Here is a 23,259-nt window from a genome sequence, read left to right as displayed (position 1 = left end):
CAGAAAAGTACTTTAGTGAAGCTTCAGTCTATCTAACTGGATTAAAAGTCCTACCCGTTAGCGGCGGGCCCAGCAGCACAGGCGCACACTCGACTATGGTGACAAGACCCACGGCTGAGGAGAACCTCTGTGCCCCCACCAGGTCCATCAGAGTCTCGAACAACACAGAACTCAGCCAGCCGAATGCAAAGCCAAAGAAGATGGCGTACACCACAAATCCGGTGTAGTTGGTGGAAAGGGGAGCCAATACATGACACACGCCGTTGTAGAGGACGGCGGCTGCAAAGAAGTACTGCACTCTGGGTCGGACCCACTTGGTGTTAGCCAGCAGGCCCATGGAGGGCCGGGCAAACATATCCACAAACGCCAGCACTGATAGCAGGAAAGCCGCCTTTTCCTTGCTGATGTCTTTACTCTTGGCAAAGTTGGAGAGGAAGACGAGCGGAGCAAAGAGGCCGAGAAACATGACGACGTTGCCCATCAGGTAGAGAAGGAAGCCGCGATGTTTGAACAGCGTCAGGTCAATAAATGAGTTGATGGTCTGCAGGACTGTCTTCTTGGGCTGTGGCTGCACCGAATCACTCGCCTCACCTACCTCCGCATCAGGCTTGGTGGGCTGGGCTTTGGGTCCGATGGGGCGCATGAGCGAGCCGGCCACGCAACAGTTGAGCAGAAGCCCTCCCAGGATGAGGAAGCTGCCCCTCCAGCCAAACTTGTCATAGAGCCAGGAGTTGAGAGGAGCCAGAGTGGACAGGAAGACCGGGCTGCCGGCCATGGCGATGCCGTTGGCGATGGGCCGCCGTTTGTAGAAGTACTTCCCAATCATAGTGAGGGCTGGATTCAAGTTGAACGCCAATCCCAAACCTGAAGACGTTTCAAAGTACAGAATAAGTACTAACCTACCAAAAATGAGATTACAACCTGTTAAACACGACTGCTGACCTCCCACAACCCCAATGAAGAAGTAGAGCTGCTCCACAGTGTTGCAAAAGGAGGCAGAGACCAATCCTGACCCTGCCAGACAGCCACCGAGGAAGATGATTGGTCGACTGCCAAATTTGTTTACCAGGATGCTGCTGATTGGACCTGAAGAAATGGAAGAGTGAGGGACCATCAGAGGAGTTTACACATTGCTATCATCAGTGGTCCTGCAGTGATATTTTACAGCTCTACCACCCAAGCTATCCTATAGTGAATACAACCAGCAACCCAACTGCCAGAGCTTGTTCACAGGGACGCGTGGGTCTACTCCAGATGACTTGGGGGTACACTCACATTCACTTTCAATCCCTACATACAATTTAGAGTCTTCATTGAACCTAACATGCAGTTTTTAGAGCAATAAATTCAGTATTAACAAGGCCAAACATTCCAAAGTGAGGAGAAATTCATTGGTGCATACTGTACACAACTACTAGTAAATGGTCAAATATTATATTTAAATGTTAACAAATGATGCTAGTCTATTTTCTTTTGCCGGCATAGTGACTAAAAGAAGGTTCCCCATTTTTGTTTTAATTTTTGGGCTAATCCCGAGTCTGCCAACCTCAGCAGGCTGGATAGTCTCCAATAAGGGAATCCTGCAGCTGTTAAGCTCGTCAATTACTCCAACTAATGATTATTTTCTTAGTCGAATAATCTGAAGCTTGGTATTTTGATTAAACAAACAAGTAACTGGTTAGGCCCCAGACGGACCAAATCAGTATCGACCAAACCCAAACAGTTGGTAAGAAGCAAACATGTCTACCACTGTTGCAAAATCAAAGCTGATCTTGTGTTGCAAAAAAAAGAAAATTACATTTGAGAGGCTGAAATCAGAGGATATTTACATTTTTAAATAAAAACGATTAATCAAATACCAAAATAGTTGTCTATTAATTGGATAATTGATTAACCATCGATTAATTGTTGCAGCTGGAGTGATACATAAGAGACAACAGCATAGAAGAAAATTCAAGACCTGTTGGCTTGTCACCAAAAGGTGGTGCTGTGGTCTAAAAAGAGGGACAGCCTGCTTGTGTAACATCACTGGGTGGATGGACGGATGATGGACAAAGAGGAAGAAGGGAGGGCGGAGAAGCGACCGGTGCTGGGGTTGAGAACAAAAGAGCGAGGCAATGTGGAGAGCTTGGCCTTTAACAAACACTTAATAGATTCTATTGGGAATGAAAGTACTCTGCACAGTAAGTAGCTACAGATTTAACAGATTGTTTACACTACAGTTGAAGAGAAAGAGCAAAGCAGAGGAAGCACAACAGCAGAGAAAAGAAGGAGAGCGAAATCATCCTTCGTGCCTCTCTTGCGTGCCAAGCTCCCGATGAATGGACTCTCACATGGATCCAGGCTAAGCATCTCTCTGCAGGGTGTGAATACAAAGTAAAAGACCACTGAGTGATGACCATTGCACAGCTCAGGAGATGGGTATGAAAATACTGCACATTAAAAACCGTGTTCCCATGCTTAACACCATAGGGCTGCAACCATCAGTCGGCCCAGTCGGCGGAGATTTGTTGTTAATGTGTCGCTTAATAACTAAATAATTTCAATTGACAGACCGCCACTGAGTCTTTTACTTATAAGACTGTTGAAGGCCAGAAGCAGAAAAAAAAAGGTAAGTCAGGAGCAAGAAGCGGAATTACTGGAGATGACAAATAGACCCACGTACGCTAAAGTGCACATGCATGTCATGTATGTTGGTAAACAATAGCAGCTAAGAAGTAAAGCATGCTGCTAATAGTTTCAGTATGATTAGGAATCTTCATGGTTACACTTTTATTCCTTCAGGTAAATAATAGCGTTGCGAACGATAAACAGATGCAACCGGATATCTGATTTGACAAGCGAGCGATTCGGCTGTGATGGTAGCAGCCTCCTGTATCGATACGCATCAGCCATAAATCTTTAGATGAACTGATTGTGGAGACATGCACCGGGTATCATGAGAGAAGCAATCGTTTGACAGTGTTTTATAAACAACGCGAGAGCCTGGGCTGCCGGCGAAAAGATTGTTGCGCATGATCCCTAGCTCGCCATGACTGAAGACGAGAATGGATGTCAATAGTAGCAGGCCTTTTACGATATATCGTTTTTTAATCGTATCGTAACCTGTGTACTTAGATTTGAATCGAATCGTCTATCACAGAGATTTAAGTCCCTAGTAAACAATGGCAGCTGAATCATCCAACAGTACATTCAAAATTCTTTTGCACTGAACGCGGCCCTAAACAGGAGAAGCGGCATAGAAAATGGATGGATGGATGAATGTCATGTTTACAGGACATTTTGCAGTTTAAGTGTTTGTTTTTCATTGTGGTTATATATTTTGTGTAATAAACAATACAATAATACAGTACATCGGTGCAATAATACAATTTACGACATCGTGGTTTGAACGCTGCTCCCTCATGCTATCACAGCTTTCCGAAAATTGATTAATGAATAAATTCTCACTGTTTCATGGTTGACTATGGCCTGTTAAAATATCGAAAGACAAGTTATATGCAGTATTCTGGTCACTAGGCGTGAGTAATTTTACATTGATGAGACATGACATTAGATTAGATCACTGTTACACAGTCAGACATGGCATGCCGGAGTGAAAAAAAGGTTCTCTTCTCATTCCGCAGGGAAGTGGTAAGTTTTTGGCTTCTTACTTTTTCTTTCTGTACTTGACCTTCTTTTGTCAATGAGTTAGACATGTACGGCAGATCATCAAAACAACAATCGTTTGACTACTTCACTAATCAAAACAATAATCGCTGACTAGTCAGATATTAAAATAATCATTAATTACTGTGGGTTAAAGCTCACCAGGGACCCTACATAGAATAAGCATAAAAAAAAAGAAAACTAATGAAAAAATGACGTCTACTAGATTAAAACTTTGTAAATACTGAATATCTACACTGAAGCTCTGTTTACACTGAAACTGCAAAGTATGTGTGCAAATGTCGGGAGCGATTGGCCACTCTGGAGTTTGGACTTACTCACTCCTGCACTGTTGGAAAAAAAATTCCCAGGCAAATCCCAAACCAAATATCAAAATCTTTCTGAGCAAGGCTCATTTGGGTGTTCACAATGCAAGAAAGTGTAGACGTCAACATTGCTTCCGGCTATGTGCTGCACATAAAGCTTATAAAATGGCTCAACTGTATTGATTTCATTGCATATTGTGTATACACCGTGTGCAAATACTTGAAGCCATTCTATTCCAACCTCCCATGAGTGGCTGCACAAAAAGGGCACAGCTGGATGTAGTAAAAGTGTCAGCATATGGTGGTAAAACTTGTTGAGAGAACAAAAGAGACTGGCAGGGTATGAGCGACATCATGACACACTAGTAATACAACATCCTTGCAGGCCAATACTGAGAGGCACCAAAACAGGATTTTGACTTGTTTGATTGGTTGTTAGTACTGTATGTAAAAGAGGGTGACTCGCGAGTAGCAGCAAGGCTTTCTCACTGACAAATCCACCATGAAGACACACTAGCTGAGACTCTTGGTTCCGCAGAGATCCAATGTGCAGCTGAACATGAACCAGAATGACATTCACGCACACAGCAACAAATGGGCAGTGACAGTCTTTGTTGCTATTTGGCAAAATACAAAGAGGGCAGTGAGGAGTGTTCTCAGGGGTATTATATAAACGATGTGCTCTCCCTCCATCATTTCACTGCGTTCTCTCTGGCTTCTCGCGGTTTAACACTGAGTGAGCCACTCCAGAGTGAAACCAGCTGTACGTTTGGGCCCGTAGGTTGTTTGTTTTACTGGCCCTCGGCATAGTCCAAAAAAAAAAAGATATTACAGTCGTCCCTCGCCACATCATGGTTAGCATTTCACAACTTCACTCTATTACGGGTTTTAAAAAATATATGAATTAATAAATCATGCTTTTCGTGGTTGAATATGGCCTATTATTAGTCAAAAATGTGCATATTAAAGAACATTTTACATATTTTTGGCCTAAATTAAGCATTTTCAAACATAAAAATGATTAAATGAACTCATATACAAATATAAGGCATTCAGAAGATGCATTCAAAACGTGACGCTATGTAGTATTCTACATTGGTTACTAGGTGTCAGTAATATTACTGTAATATTTGGTGAGACACACATTAGCATCAGACTTGATGGCCGGAACCACAGGCTTTTATTGTAGGTTATTGTTGTATTGTAGGCACAATAATAATAACATAGCAATCATCAAAATAATCATAATAATAACAACACCAGTTACTGTTGTGGCAGTTATCCACTTCAAGCTAAAATTTAACTCTGAACCCTCAAAGTCACTTCCTGTCCACGTGTCCGGAACACATTCATTGCAACACACAAGCATGTCTTATGAATTATTATCATTATTTATATTGCATTTATGTCTGAAATTACTTATTTTCTCTGATCATGTCTACTATATTGGGTAATATGAGTGTAAAGGTGAGTGTAGGGGTGGTATTTCATGTCTTTTAATGTCAAGAAACGTATTTAGAAGGTCGTAAACAGGTTTTCTATGCTACTATGAAAATATTTGATTTATAAATAAGGAAATTTACTTATTACAAATGGGCCTGGAACCAATGAACCGCGATAAATGAGGGATTACTGTACACTAATGTGCTTGTCACCTATAACACAAAACTAAGATGTATATGTTTTTCATTTAGAAAGCTTAGCATATATTGACCTACAGTACATTGGATCAGTTTATCCCCCTCCCCCGCATCCTACAATTTGGTGGAAAAACTTTGGACATCCCCGGTGTAAGCAGTCAAGATACTATACAATCTAGCCAAGAAAAAGACTGATAAGAAGACAAGTACGCACATTCTGTATTTACTCTGGCTTGGTTCATTTCACATCCCACACACTACAGCAATGGATTTCCCACAGTCCACAAGAAGTGAAATACAAGTCAACGGTCGGCACTCCCACTTGATTGCTCAAGGCTCTCACCACAAACAGCCTTTTGTCTACTAAAAAGATCCTGAAATTTGAGTGGCTAAAACTTTAGGAGCATGACTCTAACATATATATATAATAACAAATACCAAGTGTGTATCAATGCAAACAGGCATCATCTGTCAGCTACACAATAAGACGTGGCCCGGGCAATCTGGCTGAATTGTGAAATCAGGAAGGGGAGGGAAAGTGACAAGGGAGGAAAAAAATAACTGGTTTAACATCTGTCTCCTGTAATACATTTTACTTCTTGTTTTCCTTTCACAGTGGCCCCTAAATGTTTAAATGTCCTGAATAAAACAACACAACTCTTTGGAGGATAATGGCATTCGCGAAGAGAACAGACATTTGAGCAACACAGATGATAGCATGCAGCTTGTGTGGATTGAATATTTTGAAAGGAAAGAATTTGAAATTACGACTCGGGGCAGAAAGTTGATCTAATCCAGAGCACCTACATTCTAATGCATAATCCTGCCTTCACATAAAACAGGCTGCTTCTGTTTCTGCAGTGGTTGAAATAAGCAAGGTTCATACAGCTGCTTGCAGTCGGAGGTTTACTGTACATACAGTATACACATAGGAATGAATTTTGGGCACAATGATAAATGTAATGCTTCTTTAACAAGGGTATTAATGCATACTGTCAAACACATTTATAGATGCTAGACTTGTTCTGTCTCCACTGCAAATACTCTGTCAAAGGCTGCATTTTTAATTTGGTAGATGTGTCATGATACAGGTAGGTACATCCACAATGACCAAAGAGTGCTCAGTAGTGACATGACATCAGATCATTTTCACATATGACATAAACACAAATGAAAAGCACAGAAACCACACGCTCGCCACTCACCTCCTGCATACATGACAGCCAACATGATGGACGAGATCCATGACACCTGGCTGGGCGTGGCTTCAAAGATGACCTCGATGTCTTTAAAGAAGACAGTTATAGATTTTGGGAAAGCATAGGAGAAGCCAATGGAGATGAAGGCCCCCACTACCACCGCCCAACCCCACCCCCCCTCAGGAGGGGTGTATCCCGCAGGGCCACCCACTGGTGGAGGCATGTCTGCTCAAGGAGAAGACGTTGGAAGATGGAATCTTGCTGTAGGTGAACCCCAGATGATTGCTGAAGGACTCGGGGTGGGGGAGTCAAATCTGGACTGAAAAGCAAGACCTGTGAGGAAAAAATGCAGAGATTTAGTCAAATCAACTGGGATGATACAGGAAGGTCACAGAGACAACTAGAAAAGCACTCAGAGCGTAGACCTCCGCCAATGTATTAGTCCTACATTTATCTACACATTGCTAATGTTAGCATGCTAGCAGTGCTAACATGCTTATGATAGCATGCTAACACCTACCATAATAGTGGTGTTTATGGTGTCTAGCTCTGAAAATGGCTAAAAATGCTACTATGCTAATGTTAACATGCTAGCAATGCTGACACGTACCATAATAGTGCTAAGTGATTATATATGTGTCTAGCTATCAAAATGGATCAAAATGCTACTATGCTAATGTTAACATGCTAGCAATTATAACATGCTAACGTTAGCATGCTAACACCTAGCATGATAGTGCTAAGTCTTTATAGAAGTGTCTACCTATGAAAACAGCTAAAAAAAAGTTCCTATGCTATTGTTAACATGCCAGCAATGCTAACAGGCTAACTTTAACATGCTAACACTTAACATGACAGTGCTAAGCGTTTATATACACTTCTGATCAAAATCTTAAGACTTTATCTAAGTGCTTTATCTAATTTTTGGTCAGCTGGGAAAAACAACATGCAAGAGCGAGGACACAAGGTGGTTCACAAAGAAATAGACTGAGAAAAAATGTTAAACACTGTTAGAGTTATGGAGGCATCATGCTAACACTCCAGCTATCCATAAGTTAAGTTAGCTATCACAGCGTTATCAACCCAGAGCAAAGCGCCTGATTTTGATATGGAAATGTTTTTTTTGCAGTAAAACTGTGTGTTCGGCAGAGAGTCCTAAGCATTTACACTTGATGCAAAACAGCTGTGAGTGAGTTTTCATTATGTATTCATTGGGACAAGCCATTGAGATGCATCTTATTCTCCCAGGAAGTCTTTGTCTCCTGGTATATCCACCATTCTGGGACAGGAACACCCTCATCCAGGTGGTCAACAAGGTCAGCAACGGTTACGTCACAACATATTGAAGTGATGCAACTGACGCTTAAAAATGTCTCCAATAATTCCAACCACCATCTTCACTCTTTTATAGTAACGAAGCAACGATTTGGTCAAGAGACCGGGTTTTTGGCCAGTTCAGCCACCTTCACACATCAGACTGAAGACGTCACTTTCTGTGTAGATGGGGTTTTGTCAGCTTTCTCTTACATTTAAGTTAACTTCCAAACCGCTGGTACCATGGAGTTCCTTCAGTGATAACCCCCAGCCATCTTTTCTCTTTCTTTAGGTCACACATACCAATGCAAATTCCTGCCAAGTGTGTGCTTTGACATCAGAAGTTACATTTTAGGCTATTTACCCTATCATACTAAACATGTACCATGAAACTACTATTTATTAAGTTTGGAAAACGTTCATGTTCAGCCTCACTCGTAGTAACTAATTAACAGCAATGCTGGTGCACTCCTACAGGGCATTTAGTCCGAGTCAAGTTGTCAACAACCAGACTTGAGCAATCATTACACCGTCGGCCTGTTGCAGTAACTGGTTAACTATCCTCTGTGGTCACTTCATGTTCTTAAAGCAAAAGTACAATTGGTACATAGAATGTTTGCAGAAGCACTACCACATGCTATGGATCAATGATGTTGGTGGCGGCATTGACAGAGATGTCATCCTTCTTGTTAGAAGCCATTGCTTCCGCAAAACCATTTTGAAGGTGTTCTTTTAAGATGAAATGCGTATGTAGCGTCTCTTTAAATAATTACATTTACAAAATAGATCATTAAAAAATTATACAACGTAGAATTACGCATTTTACAATCAAGAACAGCCAATAGACGCTCTTTGGTCGTTATGTTTATTGTGTAATACAAACATGTGCAAATATGAAGGCCATTGGTCACGGGGTGGGGCATGTTACATTTTTTGCTTCACATAAACACAATGGCCCACTCTAAAATGTAATTTTCTTAAATTTCCTCCTCACTTCCTCCATGTCCTGTGATGGGTCAAAGTGTCTGTCACTCTTCGTCCTTCCTGTGAAATGCTACACAGAAACACACCACAACAAATACAGTAGTGCTGCGTTAGGATATACCAATATTCCCTGCCAGACAATACTGTTGTGTTGTGGCTTGCACAATAACTGACCTCGATGTCTCTGTGTCTCATTCAAAGAGGAGGGCTGATTGTTTGGAATGCTAATAGCAAGCTCTACTGCAACAGGTTTAGCTTGCCGTATGTGAACAGCACATTAGAAAAATAAACATCATATTTTCACTCACATAGATGACATGAACATTGTAATTGTATGATTCATTAAGCCAAATTGTAAACCGTTGCCCTGCCTGATATTAGCAGATAGCAAACAGTTAACAGTACAGCATTTAAGTCGTTATAGTAATGAAGAACATTCATTTACGGACTATAGAATGCACCGGTATTGAAGACGCACCCACTATATTTAAAGACAAAAACAGATTCGTCCATAGATAAACCGCACCAATCTACAAGCTGCATGTTTCCATGTCGTGACATGGGATATTTAGTACACAGAAAGATATTACACACAAAGATTAAACAAACTGATGTGCCGCCCCGGAGGTCAGGAGAACGTGGGTAGAGAACGGGTGGAGCCACCTGGTGTAGCCCAGCAAGGTGCACTGAAGTCGGACACACTCTTCCAACAGCCCCGGTGTGCCGCCATCTTCTCATGCCAGAATAACGGAAGCAAGTGTCTCTACATCAGACATTTGCTCAACGTTTCTGAGGATATAACTACATCTTCTGGTCACATCTGCGTTCTTCATGATGACGGAGCTGCTCGGAAGCACACGAGATGTCTTGAGACCGGAACGTGACCGTGTCATTGTATAAGCCGCGGGGTTCAAAGCATGAGAAAAAAAGTATTGGCTTATACACCGGAAATTACGGTATTTACCTTGAGTCAATCAAACACATATCACTGAACTTCATGGATATCTTGAAGTAACCATTTTGCACTGCTGCTGGCATTTCCCCTGCAAAACTACAGAGTCTGCACTACGATGTCAGTCCACATATGCGGAAAGCTTTGTTTTACAATTCAATTTCATAGCAAGTAAAAATGTGAAATCAAAACAGTAGTGAGCATGCTTTGGGCTTTTTGGGCTTTTGGGCTAAAAAGCTCAAAAGTATTCATCCAACCAGATATGTTCAGTCATTCATTTCTAAGAACTAAAAAACGCACCAGCATCGGTGGTAGGACGAATTTGGTTCCTCCAAAACTTTATTTTGGCACCGCTTCCCGTGTTCCAAATACACCCAGTTCCGGTGTAAAATTTCTAGTTGCAGAGTAAAGTTCCTGTGGTGGAAAAGGGGCTATTGTCCCTTCGACCAGCTCACTTTACTGTATTGTTTCCTGTGTCATTACCACAATAAGCTGCCATTACTAGAGCAATTTAACTTGGCAGCTCAGAGCTCTACTTTCCCCTTCCCCAACAAAGATAACATCCGGATGTTTTGCACCATTTGTACAGTGTCAATGTTGATGTAGTACATTTCTTCAGACAGCTCCACATCATTCCAGGAGATTTGGAAAACCACTGCCCAACCTTTGACCTGCAGCAGGCCATACAGTATCTTCTCCATAAACAAGGAAGGGTATGACCAGAATCAACACGCAGGGAGCACTCAGGCTCACTAGCCCTTTAAATAAACGTTGTTGGTGGTAGTGGTGGAGGAGGAGGAGGAGGAGTGAAAAAAGGACAAATGGTCGTCGTCATTAGACTCTTCTAAAAGAGGTAGTGTTCTGTGGGTGGTGTAGAATAAGCAGGCCTATTAACTCTTTATAACTTTATCTACCAGCTTTGATGGGTTGTATCATACAACTACAATTTAGCCTTCCACTCTCTCTCGTCTTCCTCTCCTGTTGGTCCCATTAGCAGTGTCACAGTGCCCTCTACTGGTCAAGCATGTACAGTAGCAGTATAAATATGGAGTTACAACAAGGCAAAATACATGAAAATATAGACCAGTCAGCTTGCGTTCGTATCTCCAAATGTTCGCAAGTAGAGAACCTAGTGTGTGTGTGTGTGTATATGTATATATATATTTTTTTATTTTTTTTATTTTTTTTTTGATGACCCGATCCACAATTTTTGGCATCCGATTTTTTTTTATTGTCTTGCTGATCCGATCCCGATGTGTTTGATTGTTTTTTTTAAAATAATAATGTGCTATAATAATGTGCTTTTGTTACAAGTGTGAATGTGGAATTGAGTATGGTTATTAAAAGAGCTCTTCAAAGCATTAAAAATAATGCAACCAAAGTATTTCCGATTTTACTTTTTTGACCAACAGTATTGTTTGGCTTTTGTAACAAACCTCTGTTAGTCAGGTCCTAATCCAATAAAAGATCCAATAAAAGTCCATCAAATAAGAGAAAATTGGAAAAAATGGGCGTGCAAAATACTTTTAGGATAGGACTAATCAATTGACATGGTTATAGATGAATTTGTGGTGTGATTTAGAATATATGACTTTTTTTTTTTTTAACAAACTCTCTTAGGGTCCTATGAAATCCGTTTTATTTTTTCCCAAATTCTGTTTTTTCCGTTTTAATTTTTTGGAATTCAGTTTTTTACCATTTCCACAAATTTTACGAGCATAGAGTTTGTGCTATTTGGGTTAGTGAATGAAATGCAAAAATCCTTACATTGATGCAATACATCATTGGCCCATTTAGTCCAGTAATTGAGAAATGGATGTACCTGAGCTAACTTTTCTACTGTATGGGATGTCAGCTTCAGCACATATTGCTACAAAATCTTCAACAAGCTGTAATGCCCGTGCTTGTGATTAAGGAAGATGGAGTCACAGATGTCATTCCAATTGAGTTATTAATGTAAGATATTTGAATGACAATTATTTTGATTACACAATTAGACAAATACACAATTAAACAAATGTGACAAAGAGCGCTCTTATTTTGAAGCACAAGTGTGACAAAGAGTGCTCTTACTTTGAAGGCCACAATGTGTTGTGTGCATTGAGAATGGCAATTGACGGTTTATACGCGCTGGGTGCAAGAATAAACGTGCCTCTTGTCTTTTATCACACGCACGTCGGTGTTGCGTTTTCTACTTCTTGCGGGTGGTGCGAGTTGAGTGGCAACCAGCTATGAGGTGCATTACAGCACCTACCATGTTGGAGTGTGGCTCAGAGTTACGAACGTGATACGGCAACCGGATTGGCCCGATCTTGTGGCGGAAGCCGATATTATCCGATCTTCACAAACACAGCGGATCGGCAGCCGAAGATCGGGACATCCCTAATATATATACTGTATATTTTGTTGGAGATGATTTTCCTCCTCTTGCTATGGCGCATCATTTTCCCCCCAGGAGTTTCCGTAGCAAAACTTGTTTTTAGTTATTGCTGTCATTTGTACTTCTTGTTTTCTTTAAGAAGTATTGTAGAAGAAAATCACAAATCCAATCCCCAAAAAAATATTTATTTGATTTTATTTTTAGGCCATATTGCCCAGCCCTATAACACGTCCTACAGTAAAGCAGCCTAAAGACTGAAAGAAGAAGGTATTAATACACAGGATGGGTAAGCTCTTTTTTTGCCCTTTAGTTCCTACTCTTAACCAACAATGCTCAAACACACTTGGCCTTCTGCACGTTGGATTGGTTTTGTAATTACATGTTGTTGGATAACATCTAAAAGTAAGACTGGCATACTTCGCCAGGCTGTCATGCAAGCCTGAGGGAGAATGAACGTAACCTTAAAAACATTACAAATCACTGTTGGAAAACAATATGTGAGGACGTTCCAGCGCGTGGCATCATTTTGTGACAACATGACCACATGTAGAATATATGAAACAAAATCTCTTTTCCCCTCCCCCACAGGACCTCGTCAACACAGTCATGCATACTCTCACACACTTCCGCAAACATTAATTTTGGTCACTGAAGCTCTGCTCTGCTACAACAATTGACCTTTTCCATCACAGCACAACCCCAAATGAATCTCAAAAGTCAAGCAAACCCATTAAAACAATAAAAAAAAGTCAGAGTGGAAACTGCCACGTCAGATCAAAGTCAAGCAAGAATACGCAGAGCATCAGGTCTGGAGCTCAGCCTCAGCTTGCTCTTCCTGTTCTCAAAAGGAATGTGATGACTACAGGAGTAACGCTGCTTTAGTTATACCAGCAATCTGTTAGAGGCCCCAACTGCAACAGAAGCGGTTGACAATACATAAAATACATTGGAATGCTTGCTGACCTAGGCCCTCAAAAGAACTTAGGAATGTATAATTATATGTACACATGTTGCTATCAACAAAAAGTACCCTTCATGGTTCTGAAATATACTGCATGACAAAATAAAATTAGATATTGCAACAAAGCTTAATGTAGTAGAAGGTTTTAGCAAGTTAGATTGACTTGAACCAATCAAAACAAATGTATTTTTCAAATTTGCTTCCATCCACTCTGGTTTTCAGGGCAAACAGCACCCGGGTCTGAAACAAACTGCTAGGAAGGGTGTTTCCAAATGAACTGAGCGGGGTGTTTAAAATTAGACACAATCTGGCCCTGGAAATGACTATTTAATTTTTATTTTTGTGAAAACTCACTTTTTTTTTTTTTTTTTTTTTTACATATTTTATTTTACATATAACATATATCACATTTACATATAACGTATAACATACATATAATCTGGGATTCTCAAATCAGGGTCCAGAGATGAAGTTATGGCGTATCGTAAAAAAAAGTGCATGACTACATTGAACAAAAATAAAAATGCAACACTTTTGTTGTTGCTTCCCTTTTTCACAAGCTGAACCCAAAGATCTAAAACTTTTTGTATGTAGACAAAAGGCCTATTTCTCTCAAATACTGTTCACAAATTGTATTGCACAGGTGTGGTTTAGACTAGCCACAATAAAGGGACACCACAACTTCCGATCCGATACCAATATTTCGGCCTTGAAAATCGGCCCATACCAATATCAATCCGATATGAGAAAGAATCATACATAGTTTCATTACTTATTTTGTAGTTTGGCATGTTAGAAAAGGCTTGATCAAGTTATGTTACTCAAACAGAAAACAATAATAAGCAGCAGTAGATATAAGAAAAAAGGACCCATTTACTAGGCTAGGAATAATATAGCGAGGTTCGAGGTGCTCAATTAAGCATTGAAATATGACTTTACTCACCACTGACAGGAGCTGGTCATCTTTTCTGTTGTAGCTAATGACCCGTGTGACGCTGCTTCAAATGTGCAATGCGTTTGGTTGTATTAAAGGGATAGTTCAGATTCATGGACATGAAGTTGTATGACATCCCCATCAGCAGTGTTTACTTTACCCTCCACTTCGTCCCGTGAGCCGAGTTCTGGTCAGATTTCGGTGATGAGGAACGTAGTTCCAGGTAGTTGGTGGGGCCACTTGAGTAAAGAGTCTGGCTTCTTAAAACAAAATTCGTTCAAAAGAGAAATACATTTGCATCACAAAAATGCCTCCTTGAAAAAAAAAAAAAATCAGACCTCACATTTGCTCTGCGTTACGTTCTTTCCAGTCGTATCACTGTACGCTGCCGCTAGTCCATTGTTGTGAATGTGCTCCACAGTGTTTACATGCGCAGCTGGAGATTGTTGTGGAACACATACACAACAATGGTCCAGCAAAGCACATGCCCGGCTCGAACCGGCAACCACATACAGTATGTCCACTGACTGACTTAAGTGAAGCAGTGTTAGCCAGTGAGCTAAAAGAAACAGGATGTCAGTTCACTGTGCTGCACATTTCTTAAGGCATCAGCTAATGAGGTTAAACCAACGAATTATCACAACTCCATCAGTTGGCATCCGTTACACATGCACTTCTGTTTGCTTATTCAGGTAAAATTAAGAAAGATTAAAACTTGCAAAAGGTTATAAGTTATGTTTTGCGGCTCCAGACTAGTGGGCCAGGGGTAAAAATGGCTCTTTTGAAAGTAAAGGTTGCTGACCCCTGCCCTAGACCAAATTAATATGAATCAAACACAGGTAGTAGTTTGGTCTGCAACATATCAGAAAAGAGGCAAAAATGTTGATCGCTGTTTTCCAAAGTCAAAGTTGATGTGTGTGAATATCTGGTTTTGCCTAGAACACAAAGACAACAGGTCTACTTTAATGGATGGCTAAAAATATTAAAATATATTCACATTTGAAAGGCTGAAAGAGAATATTTACCTTATATAATGAAAAAACGTTTAATGGAGTACCAAAATAGTTGTAAATTACTTGGACAATTGATAAATCATCGATTCATTCATTACATGCACACCAAAGTCCACATGTAAAACTAATTTTGGGTAAACTCAGCATATCAAACAGAATAAAAAAAAATTAAGTTCATACACTTATTATCCATTGTCGTCATATTTGATATAATTAATTGATAAAAGAAAAAAACAACTTTATTAATGTTTTGTTTTAGTTTAAAAAACGAATTATGAAAAAACACATTATCCATGCTTTTAGTGTTGGTTTCTATTATTTCTATTAGGTTAACATTATTATGTTACGTGTTAACCTCAGCGCCTTTTTTGTACATTATAACTTGTGCTTCGCCACAAGCACCCTACTTCCAATGCCTATTTATTCTTTCACTCCACCATGCATCCTTCTGATGCCTGGAATTTCTTGTTTCACTTATTCTTGTTTCACTTATTAGTCTCTTAACTCACTGAAACCTCTCTCACACACATACACACGCACGTACACTCGCTTGCACGCGCACACACGCACGCACGCACGCACACAAAACTCTTAAATGGGAAGCATGCTTTACAAGCGGGAATAATGTCACAAGATCCCTATGCTGCTCTGGATCTCTGTTAGATGTCTGTATGTGTCTCTTTGTGTGAGCGGGCACCAGTAAAGCAGGTCAACTCCTGAAGGAATTATCAATGAGGCCATTCATTTGGCTGCAAAAGCATGCAGATGCGTAGGAGTGACGTAACAAGGAGGTTCGTCATGTGGGCATTGACCGTAGTATGTCAGCCTCCCTTTTCCAGGGGTTAAACTTCAGCAGGACATGCTACCCTTATAATTACCTCGAAACAGTTAGCAAGCATGCTTTTAGAGAATAACAAAGAACATTAGCGATATTTCACTCATTCAATCAGCTTCTGTTGGATTAATAGCTCAAAGAGGACCTCTGATAGCCCTTAAGTCCAATTAACAGCTAAAAGGCTGTGTAATTCTAACCAGCTTAGCATAACTGACCTCTTAAACCTTTGTGTTGATTGAGCTCCATTTATCCCAAGAGCGCACACAAACGCGTACACACGCACTACACACACACACACACACACACACACACACACACACACACACACACACACACACACACACACACACACACACACACACACACACACGTAATCCTCAATGCACTCCAAATGTCATATTTACTTGTAGTTGCCTGCTGAGAACTATCCAGGTGAGTAGTTGTGTGGCCACACACTCAGGGACGACCCTGGCACGACAAACTGATGCTCTGTTGGCCTGGGGACAAAAACAATGGCGACACGCGTGCCCAGAAACCTTTTGAACAAGGCTTGCATTGCTGTGAAATTTGCACACTCATGTACATACGTGCAAGCACACACACATACACACAATTACAATGGAAAGCCATGAGGTCAAGGAAAAAAAACAATGGTTTAAAACCATTGTTTTAATCATCAAATCTTAACCTAACTTTTTCAAAGTTGTTCCACATAGTGTTCCACATAGTTTGTATTAGCTCATAAATTTAAAATGAAACTACTAATAGATGGGGATGTTAAGCTCTTTGTGATGGACAATTCGATTCAGATCTAGATACACGGGTTACGATATGACTCAAAAACTATATACATGTGTATTTTAAAAACAGAGCCATTTGATGCGATTCGATGCAGCGTATAAACAATCAGATTCGATTCGATTTTACGGCTGTTTGTTGATGTAGACATGAATCTTACGTTATAAAGATGCCAATTATATGAAAGTGGCATTCTTACAGTATTTTCAAATCAGTAAAAGAGTACATCATATCCCCAAGCATGCTGTAAGGCACTGACAAAAATAAAGTCAACAGAATAACATGTCAAATGTATTTATTGATAGACCCAGACCACAGAAAGACTTGCTAAATAAACATCTTTTTGTCTGATGGGATCAATATTTTACATTTTAAAATATACATGTAGATGTTTTTATACCTGTTAAATTTGGAACATTTAAGTTTTAACTAGGGCTGTACAGCCGATCCACTGTATTTGTGAAGATTGGATAATATCGGCTTCAGCCACGAGATCGGGCCGATTCGGTTTCTGTATCACGTTCGTAATTCTGAGCCACACTCCAACATGGTAGGTGCAGTAATGCGCCTCAAAGCTGGTTGCCACTCAACTCGCACCACACGCAAGAAGAAAACACAACACCATCATGCAGACATGTCCGCGGTGTACTGGGGTGAAGTTAGTTTCATGTTGGACGTTGGATATCCGGCTCCGTAGCTACAGCGGTATTTCCCTCTCACTGTGCCCGGACTGCTGCATCATGGTGTAGGGAGCTCGCACGGGAAGTGCCGCTCTGACCACTGGTTGACCACTTATAACAGGTACCGCACAAACACCACTAAACATGTCCAAACGGTGGCAAAATTCCTCTGTTACGGAGCGTGAATGGAAGCTAGCAACAAAATGCCATTCTGGACTTTCTTACAAAAGAATCTGACGAAGAACATCAACGACAGGAGGAGAGCGATGCCAAAACAGGGAGGTTTTAAAAACCTTGACGTAATAGCTGATAGGGTTTATACCAGGAGTCACCAACATTTTTCCTTGTGAGAGCTACTTTTACAAAATGAAAATGGCCAAGAGCTACTCATTTTTGTAACATTTATTTCAGAGCTTATTTTAAACCCAAACAGAGCGAATATGCTTGTTTTACCAGAACATGAACAAAATGCTGGTGTCCACAACTCACATTTTGCATTTCTTTCTACTGTTGTTTCATTATTAACTGAAAACCTGAATGAAAAGCAGGCTTGTGGGCACCTCATGTGGTCGTGGGGGGCTACCTGGTGCCCGCAGGCACCACGTTGGTGACCCCTGGTTTATACATTTGTTGATGTTCATAAAGGTTGTTGTATTGTTATTTCTATTCCATACGTACTGTATATTTGATACATTTTTTATTTTTATAAATGTTGTTACAGTGCTGTTTGTAAACTGTTATTTATTCGAGTTGTTTGTTGTTTTGCAATAAATGTCACAGTTGGTAAAAATGTGTGCCTTTGATTAAAAAAGGTGTTTTGAGGTACGCTATACAACATTGACATAATGTAGACATGTATGCACCTTACATTATATAAAAGAAATATTTATTATCCATCCATCCATTTTCTATACCTTTTCTCCTCTTTAGGGTCGCGGAGGCATGCTGGAGACTATCCCAGCTGACTTTGGGCGACAGGCGGGGTACACCCTGGACTGGTCGCCAGCCAATCGCAGGGCACATATAGACGAACAACCATTCACACTCACATTCATACCTATGGACAATTTAGAGTCACCAATTAACCTAACATGCATGTTTTTGGAATGTGGGAGGAAACCGGAGTACCCGGAGAAAACCCCCACACACACGGGGAGAACATGCAAACTCCACACAGAAGTGCCCAAGGGAGAATCTAACCCAGATCTTCCCGATCTCCAGACTGTTACTGTGTTGGCCAACATGCTAACCACTAGACCACCGTGCGGCCGAAATATTTATTATGAACAGGTTAATTATCTCATCTGTGATGTAATGAGAATCAAGTGGTGTCCATTTCTTAGTGGCTTCTTGCCCTTGGCTCTAGGTTTTAAGGGGCAGGGGAAGGGCTAACTTTTTTTTTTTTTTTTTTTTTTTTTTTTTTTTTACACTTGGAGCACAGTGAGCCCTAACTTAAAATTTTAGAAGCGTAAGCAGAAAATCTAGGGGTGCACACCGAAATCAACTTGCAAAGTAAATATTCACATTTCCTCTCATTTACACAGTTTCACTGATAAATACTTGAACAATAAATGGCAACTGTCTTGTCTAACCACCCTGTTTCTCTTCCTAGACTCTGGAAGACCTCTTTGGTGGCATCATATACACCTTAAAATGAAATTACCTCTAGGTCTGTCATGAAAATTGATTAATTGAAAGATTAAAAAAACGAAGGTGATAATTTTGCTGGCCTCAATAAATTGACATGTCCATGCATGCGTGGAGAATTTTCCTCGGCTCTTCCCCAACTCTCTTTACCATATGTTAAATGGTCCTTACATCAATGGGGCCTTACATCCCGACGTTGGGGCTCGTACGTGCAAAAATGGGGAAAATCGCAAGAGACACACACGTGGCCTGCACAGATTTTCAAACCCTCAGACAGCACCTTGCACGCAGCCAGATCGCAAGGGCAAGACAGAGGAGGAGTGCGTGACCCTTGCGTGTGTCGCAAGTTTAAAAATACATTGTGTACATTGCCCGGCCACGGCAGCGGCTTCTCCTGCGGCAGGCAACTCCTCCAGCTGTACACTCTGGTTCTCCCGACCTCCGTGGACGCACGGCGGCTGATCAGACATTAATGCACCTTTCCCGGCCACGGCAGGTGGCTTCTCCCGGCCAAACTCTGGTTCTCCCAACTCTGTGGACGCGTGGCGGCTACTCACATAGCGTATCAGACATTAATGCGCCTTGCTCGGCCACGGTGGGCAGCTTCTCCCGCCCAGCATTCTGGCTGTAACGACCTCCGTGGACGCACGGCGGCTGTTCACATACTGTATCCGACATTAATGCACCTTACCCGGCCACGGCGGGCGGCTCTTCCCCCTGTACACTCCGGTTCTCCCGGTCACGATAACCATAGGTGCCGTAGGAAGCCAGTACGCCCATCTGGTAAAGTGAGTGGGCTGCACGAGCCTCGTACGACACCCACACTCGTACGTCCCCAGTGAGTGAAACGTATGACAGCTTTACATGAAGCACACACGATCTAAAAGCTACCAAATAAGGTCAAGCGGCAAGCATGTGGGTGTCACGAATCACTTGCTCCAGACACACTTACAACCCGCCTCACACCCTACTTCCTCTATGTGCTGGCCACGGCCAACAAATTTCCCAAAAATTGCGGAGTCCGTGCGTTAGGTAAAACGTACATCGGGATGTAAGGCCCACTTTAAAGCAGTAAAACACAACACGGTGAAAATACGGTATACTCATCCAACCTGAGTTCCACGCACACACACACAGCTACAATAGCACGCTCTGCTAAACTAAGCTATCCCAGTTAGCTTCCATTCATGAGAGGAGTTTCCAAGGTTTTTCGCTGCCGTTTCGACATGTTTAGTAGTGTTTGTGATGAGATTCCACCACAATTGAGCGCCCCGCCGAGGAAATATTTCCCCGCACAAACTTTCCCTCTCCTCACGGTGACATAACATAATTTCATTCACATGTCACTTTCCGCGAGATTCCGTGTTTAACAGTTGATTCAGTTTTTATTGGCCAATTCCGCGATTCCGTCTGCGATTCCGTTAACATGGAAATCATAGGGCCCTAATTCAGCCTCTTTGTCTCAGTACGTGGAGGCGAGGCTACTAGTGAGTGGATACAGAGTGCTACCAGCAAGTTAGCCTCGTGAGCGAGCATACGCTAACATGAATAAAGACACAAAAGCGATAGCTTCTAAGGCAAATGGAATTTCTGCTAAAAGAGACAGTGTATTTTATTTTCATTGGGTTTTTTTGTCGTTTTGTGTTTGTTTCTTATGTTGTTTAATTTACTTTATTTAAAAGCTCTTGACATTCCAATTATTATGTTAAATACTCTTGAGAAATGAAAGTGCATTGCTTTTGATACAAAGCACTCACATTATTATGCCATATACTGTACATATATATATATAATGGAAAAAAATGGTCTCAAAAAATGTTGTCAATAACATCGATTATCGACAATAATTTGTAGGACAATTCTCATCCAGCAAAATGTGTTTTTGTGACAGGCCTAAAGTGTTATGACATAACCATCATCAATCGCTCTGAGTTATTTTGTCTCCGTTCTCATTACTGCACGCTGCCGCTTGTCCATTGTTGTGTATGTGTCCCAGTGTTTACATGCGTGGATGAGGACCACTGTGGCGCGAGAGAGTTAGCATTGCAGTGGTCTTCATTTGCGCATGTAAACACTGTGGAACACATACACAACAATGAACAGGCGGCAGCGCGCAGTAATGCGAACGGATACAAAATAATGCAGAGCAATTGAGAGGTCGGCCAGGTTTTGTGAGGCAAATGTATTACTCTTTTGAAAGCATATTATTTTGAGAAGCAAAGCACTTAACTTCAGAGACACCAGGAACTAGCCGGAACTACTTTCCTCCACAACAAAAAGCAACCAGAACTCGAGGGAAAAGTCACTGTTGATGCATTACACTCCTGTTGGGGATGTCATACAACTTCATGTCAAAAAGTCTGAACTATCCCTTTAACATTTTAACTTTTTGGGTGAATCATCTCCAGCAAAACTCTCAAAAAATAAATGCTCTCTTGTACTCCCTTCAATCATAACATCACATCTCTAGTCGGCAGTTGCTTGAACAAATCACAATCACACCTTCTGCACAGTTTCCACTAACAACGTGGCAGCAGGCCGGAAAGCAACAAGTCAGAATTGAAAGACCAATTACATAGTCAAACTGTTAGTTTATGACTGGTTTGGACTCGATGAGCATTAGATGAGTGTGTTGTGTTGCACAATGATGGGAGCATCCGAGACTTGGCTATGACACTTTGGCTATGTTCACACTGCAGGGTATGATGCCCTGTTCAGATTTTTTGTTTAAACTCAATTTTTTTGACATGCATGTATCCTGAAGTATCAATATTTCAGTATTGATCTGCAAATTACTAGTGTGTGCTCCTTAACCTTGTGGCAATTTCAAGCATTTTGTGCAACGGGAGTCAATATTTTGTCAACCAAATGATTCCGTGTAGGAAATTAAAAAAAACATTTTTCAGATGAGAAGAACTACATCGCTGAGTACCTTTATCCAAGTCTTGCGCGATAAACAATGCCTTTCCATGACTGCCTACATGGAGTCAGCACGGCAAAACACGCCTTTCGATGACGTACAAGTCGGATAAATGCGACCTGATCGTTCATACTGCAGTCGCATCACATACATATTGGATTTAGATCCACATACGAATGAGGCCTGAGTCACATTTGAAAAAAAATCAGAATTGTGCTGTTCACGCTGACATGAAAAAAATCAGATACAAGTCACATATGAGCAAAAAAATCAGAATTGACCTGCAGTGTGAACATGTGACACAACACTGCCACAGGCCAGTAAAGCCAAAGTTCAAGAAGCTCACTGAGCTTGAATGCAACAACTCATTTTTACAGACATCCAGACCTAAGGTGGCCATTTAACAAACCACCCCAGATCATAAGCCCCCTGAAACAACACTTATGATGCAATAGTTTTGGGGGTACACAACACAATCAAACGTGCACAGGTAAGCAACAAGCGCAGTGATGCTGCAATGATGTGACAATTGCACATCAAGTCCCCTCCATGCCGTGCAGAGCAGGTCTGGCTCGGTGCCGACCCCACTGGCTGAGGCACAGGGTCGGCCACACGCCGACTGCTCAGATGCGCCTAAGGGGGATGGGGGGTGACTGAAGCACCAGCATCACGCCATGAATAACCTCCACGGTTATACTTTGTAAGCAAGCCGCCTCAGTTCGCCAAACAGCAACAATGTGTAGATTAAACAGAGCTAGCAAATGTTGCTCTAACCCAAATTAGCTTACAGTTAAACAGACGCTTTATTCCGCCACGGTCGCTTTGTCTCGGAACCACGTTGGGACGCTCAAACATATTCTCACCTTGATGTGGTTCTGTCGGTGTCCTCCTGGCACAGTTCAGGGCGACAGTATGTTAGCTAAATAACAGCCTGTCGGGGTGTCCTTGCGCGTTAGTCCTTCTGGAGCTAGCGGGACCAGACTGGCCAATTTTGAGCGCCCAACCAAATGATGGTGACGACGCCACAG

At 41.4% G+C, this 23,259-nt stretch overlaps 1 protein-coding gene across 1 annotated transcript in view; it reads right to left on the bottom strand.

Moving 5' to 3' along the window:
- The window catches only part of LOC129190142 (monocarboxylate transporter 1-like), a 26,922-nt gene extending 3,663 nt beyond the window's left edge, over positions 1-23,259 (bottom strand). The window contains exons 1-4 of the mRNA XM_054792579.1: positions 23,095-23,259; positions 6,820-7,146; positions 943-1,086; positions 55-864 (exon numbers count right to left, since the gene is read on the bottom strand). Coding sequence (XP_054648554.1) covers positions 55-864; positions 943-1,086; positions 6,820-7,036 — 1,171 coding nt within the window. The 5' untranslated portion in view covers positions 7,037-7,146; positions 23,095-23,259. The remainder of the gene's footprint in view (positions 1-54; positions 865-942; positions 1,087-6,819; positions 7,147-23,094) is intronic.

This window comes from Dunckerocampus dactyliophorus, chromosome 1 (genome assembly GCF_027744805.1).
Source record: "Dunckerocampus dactyliophorus isolate RoL2022-P2 chromosome 1, RoL_Ddac_1.1, whole genome shotgun sequence".
Classification (NCBI taxonomy): domain Eukaryota; kingdom Metazoa; phylum Chordata; class Actinopteri; order Syngnathiformes; family Syngnathidae; genus Dunckerocampus; species Dunckerocampus dactyliophorus.
This window is presented reverse-complemented; position numbering and strand designations above follow the sequence as displayed.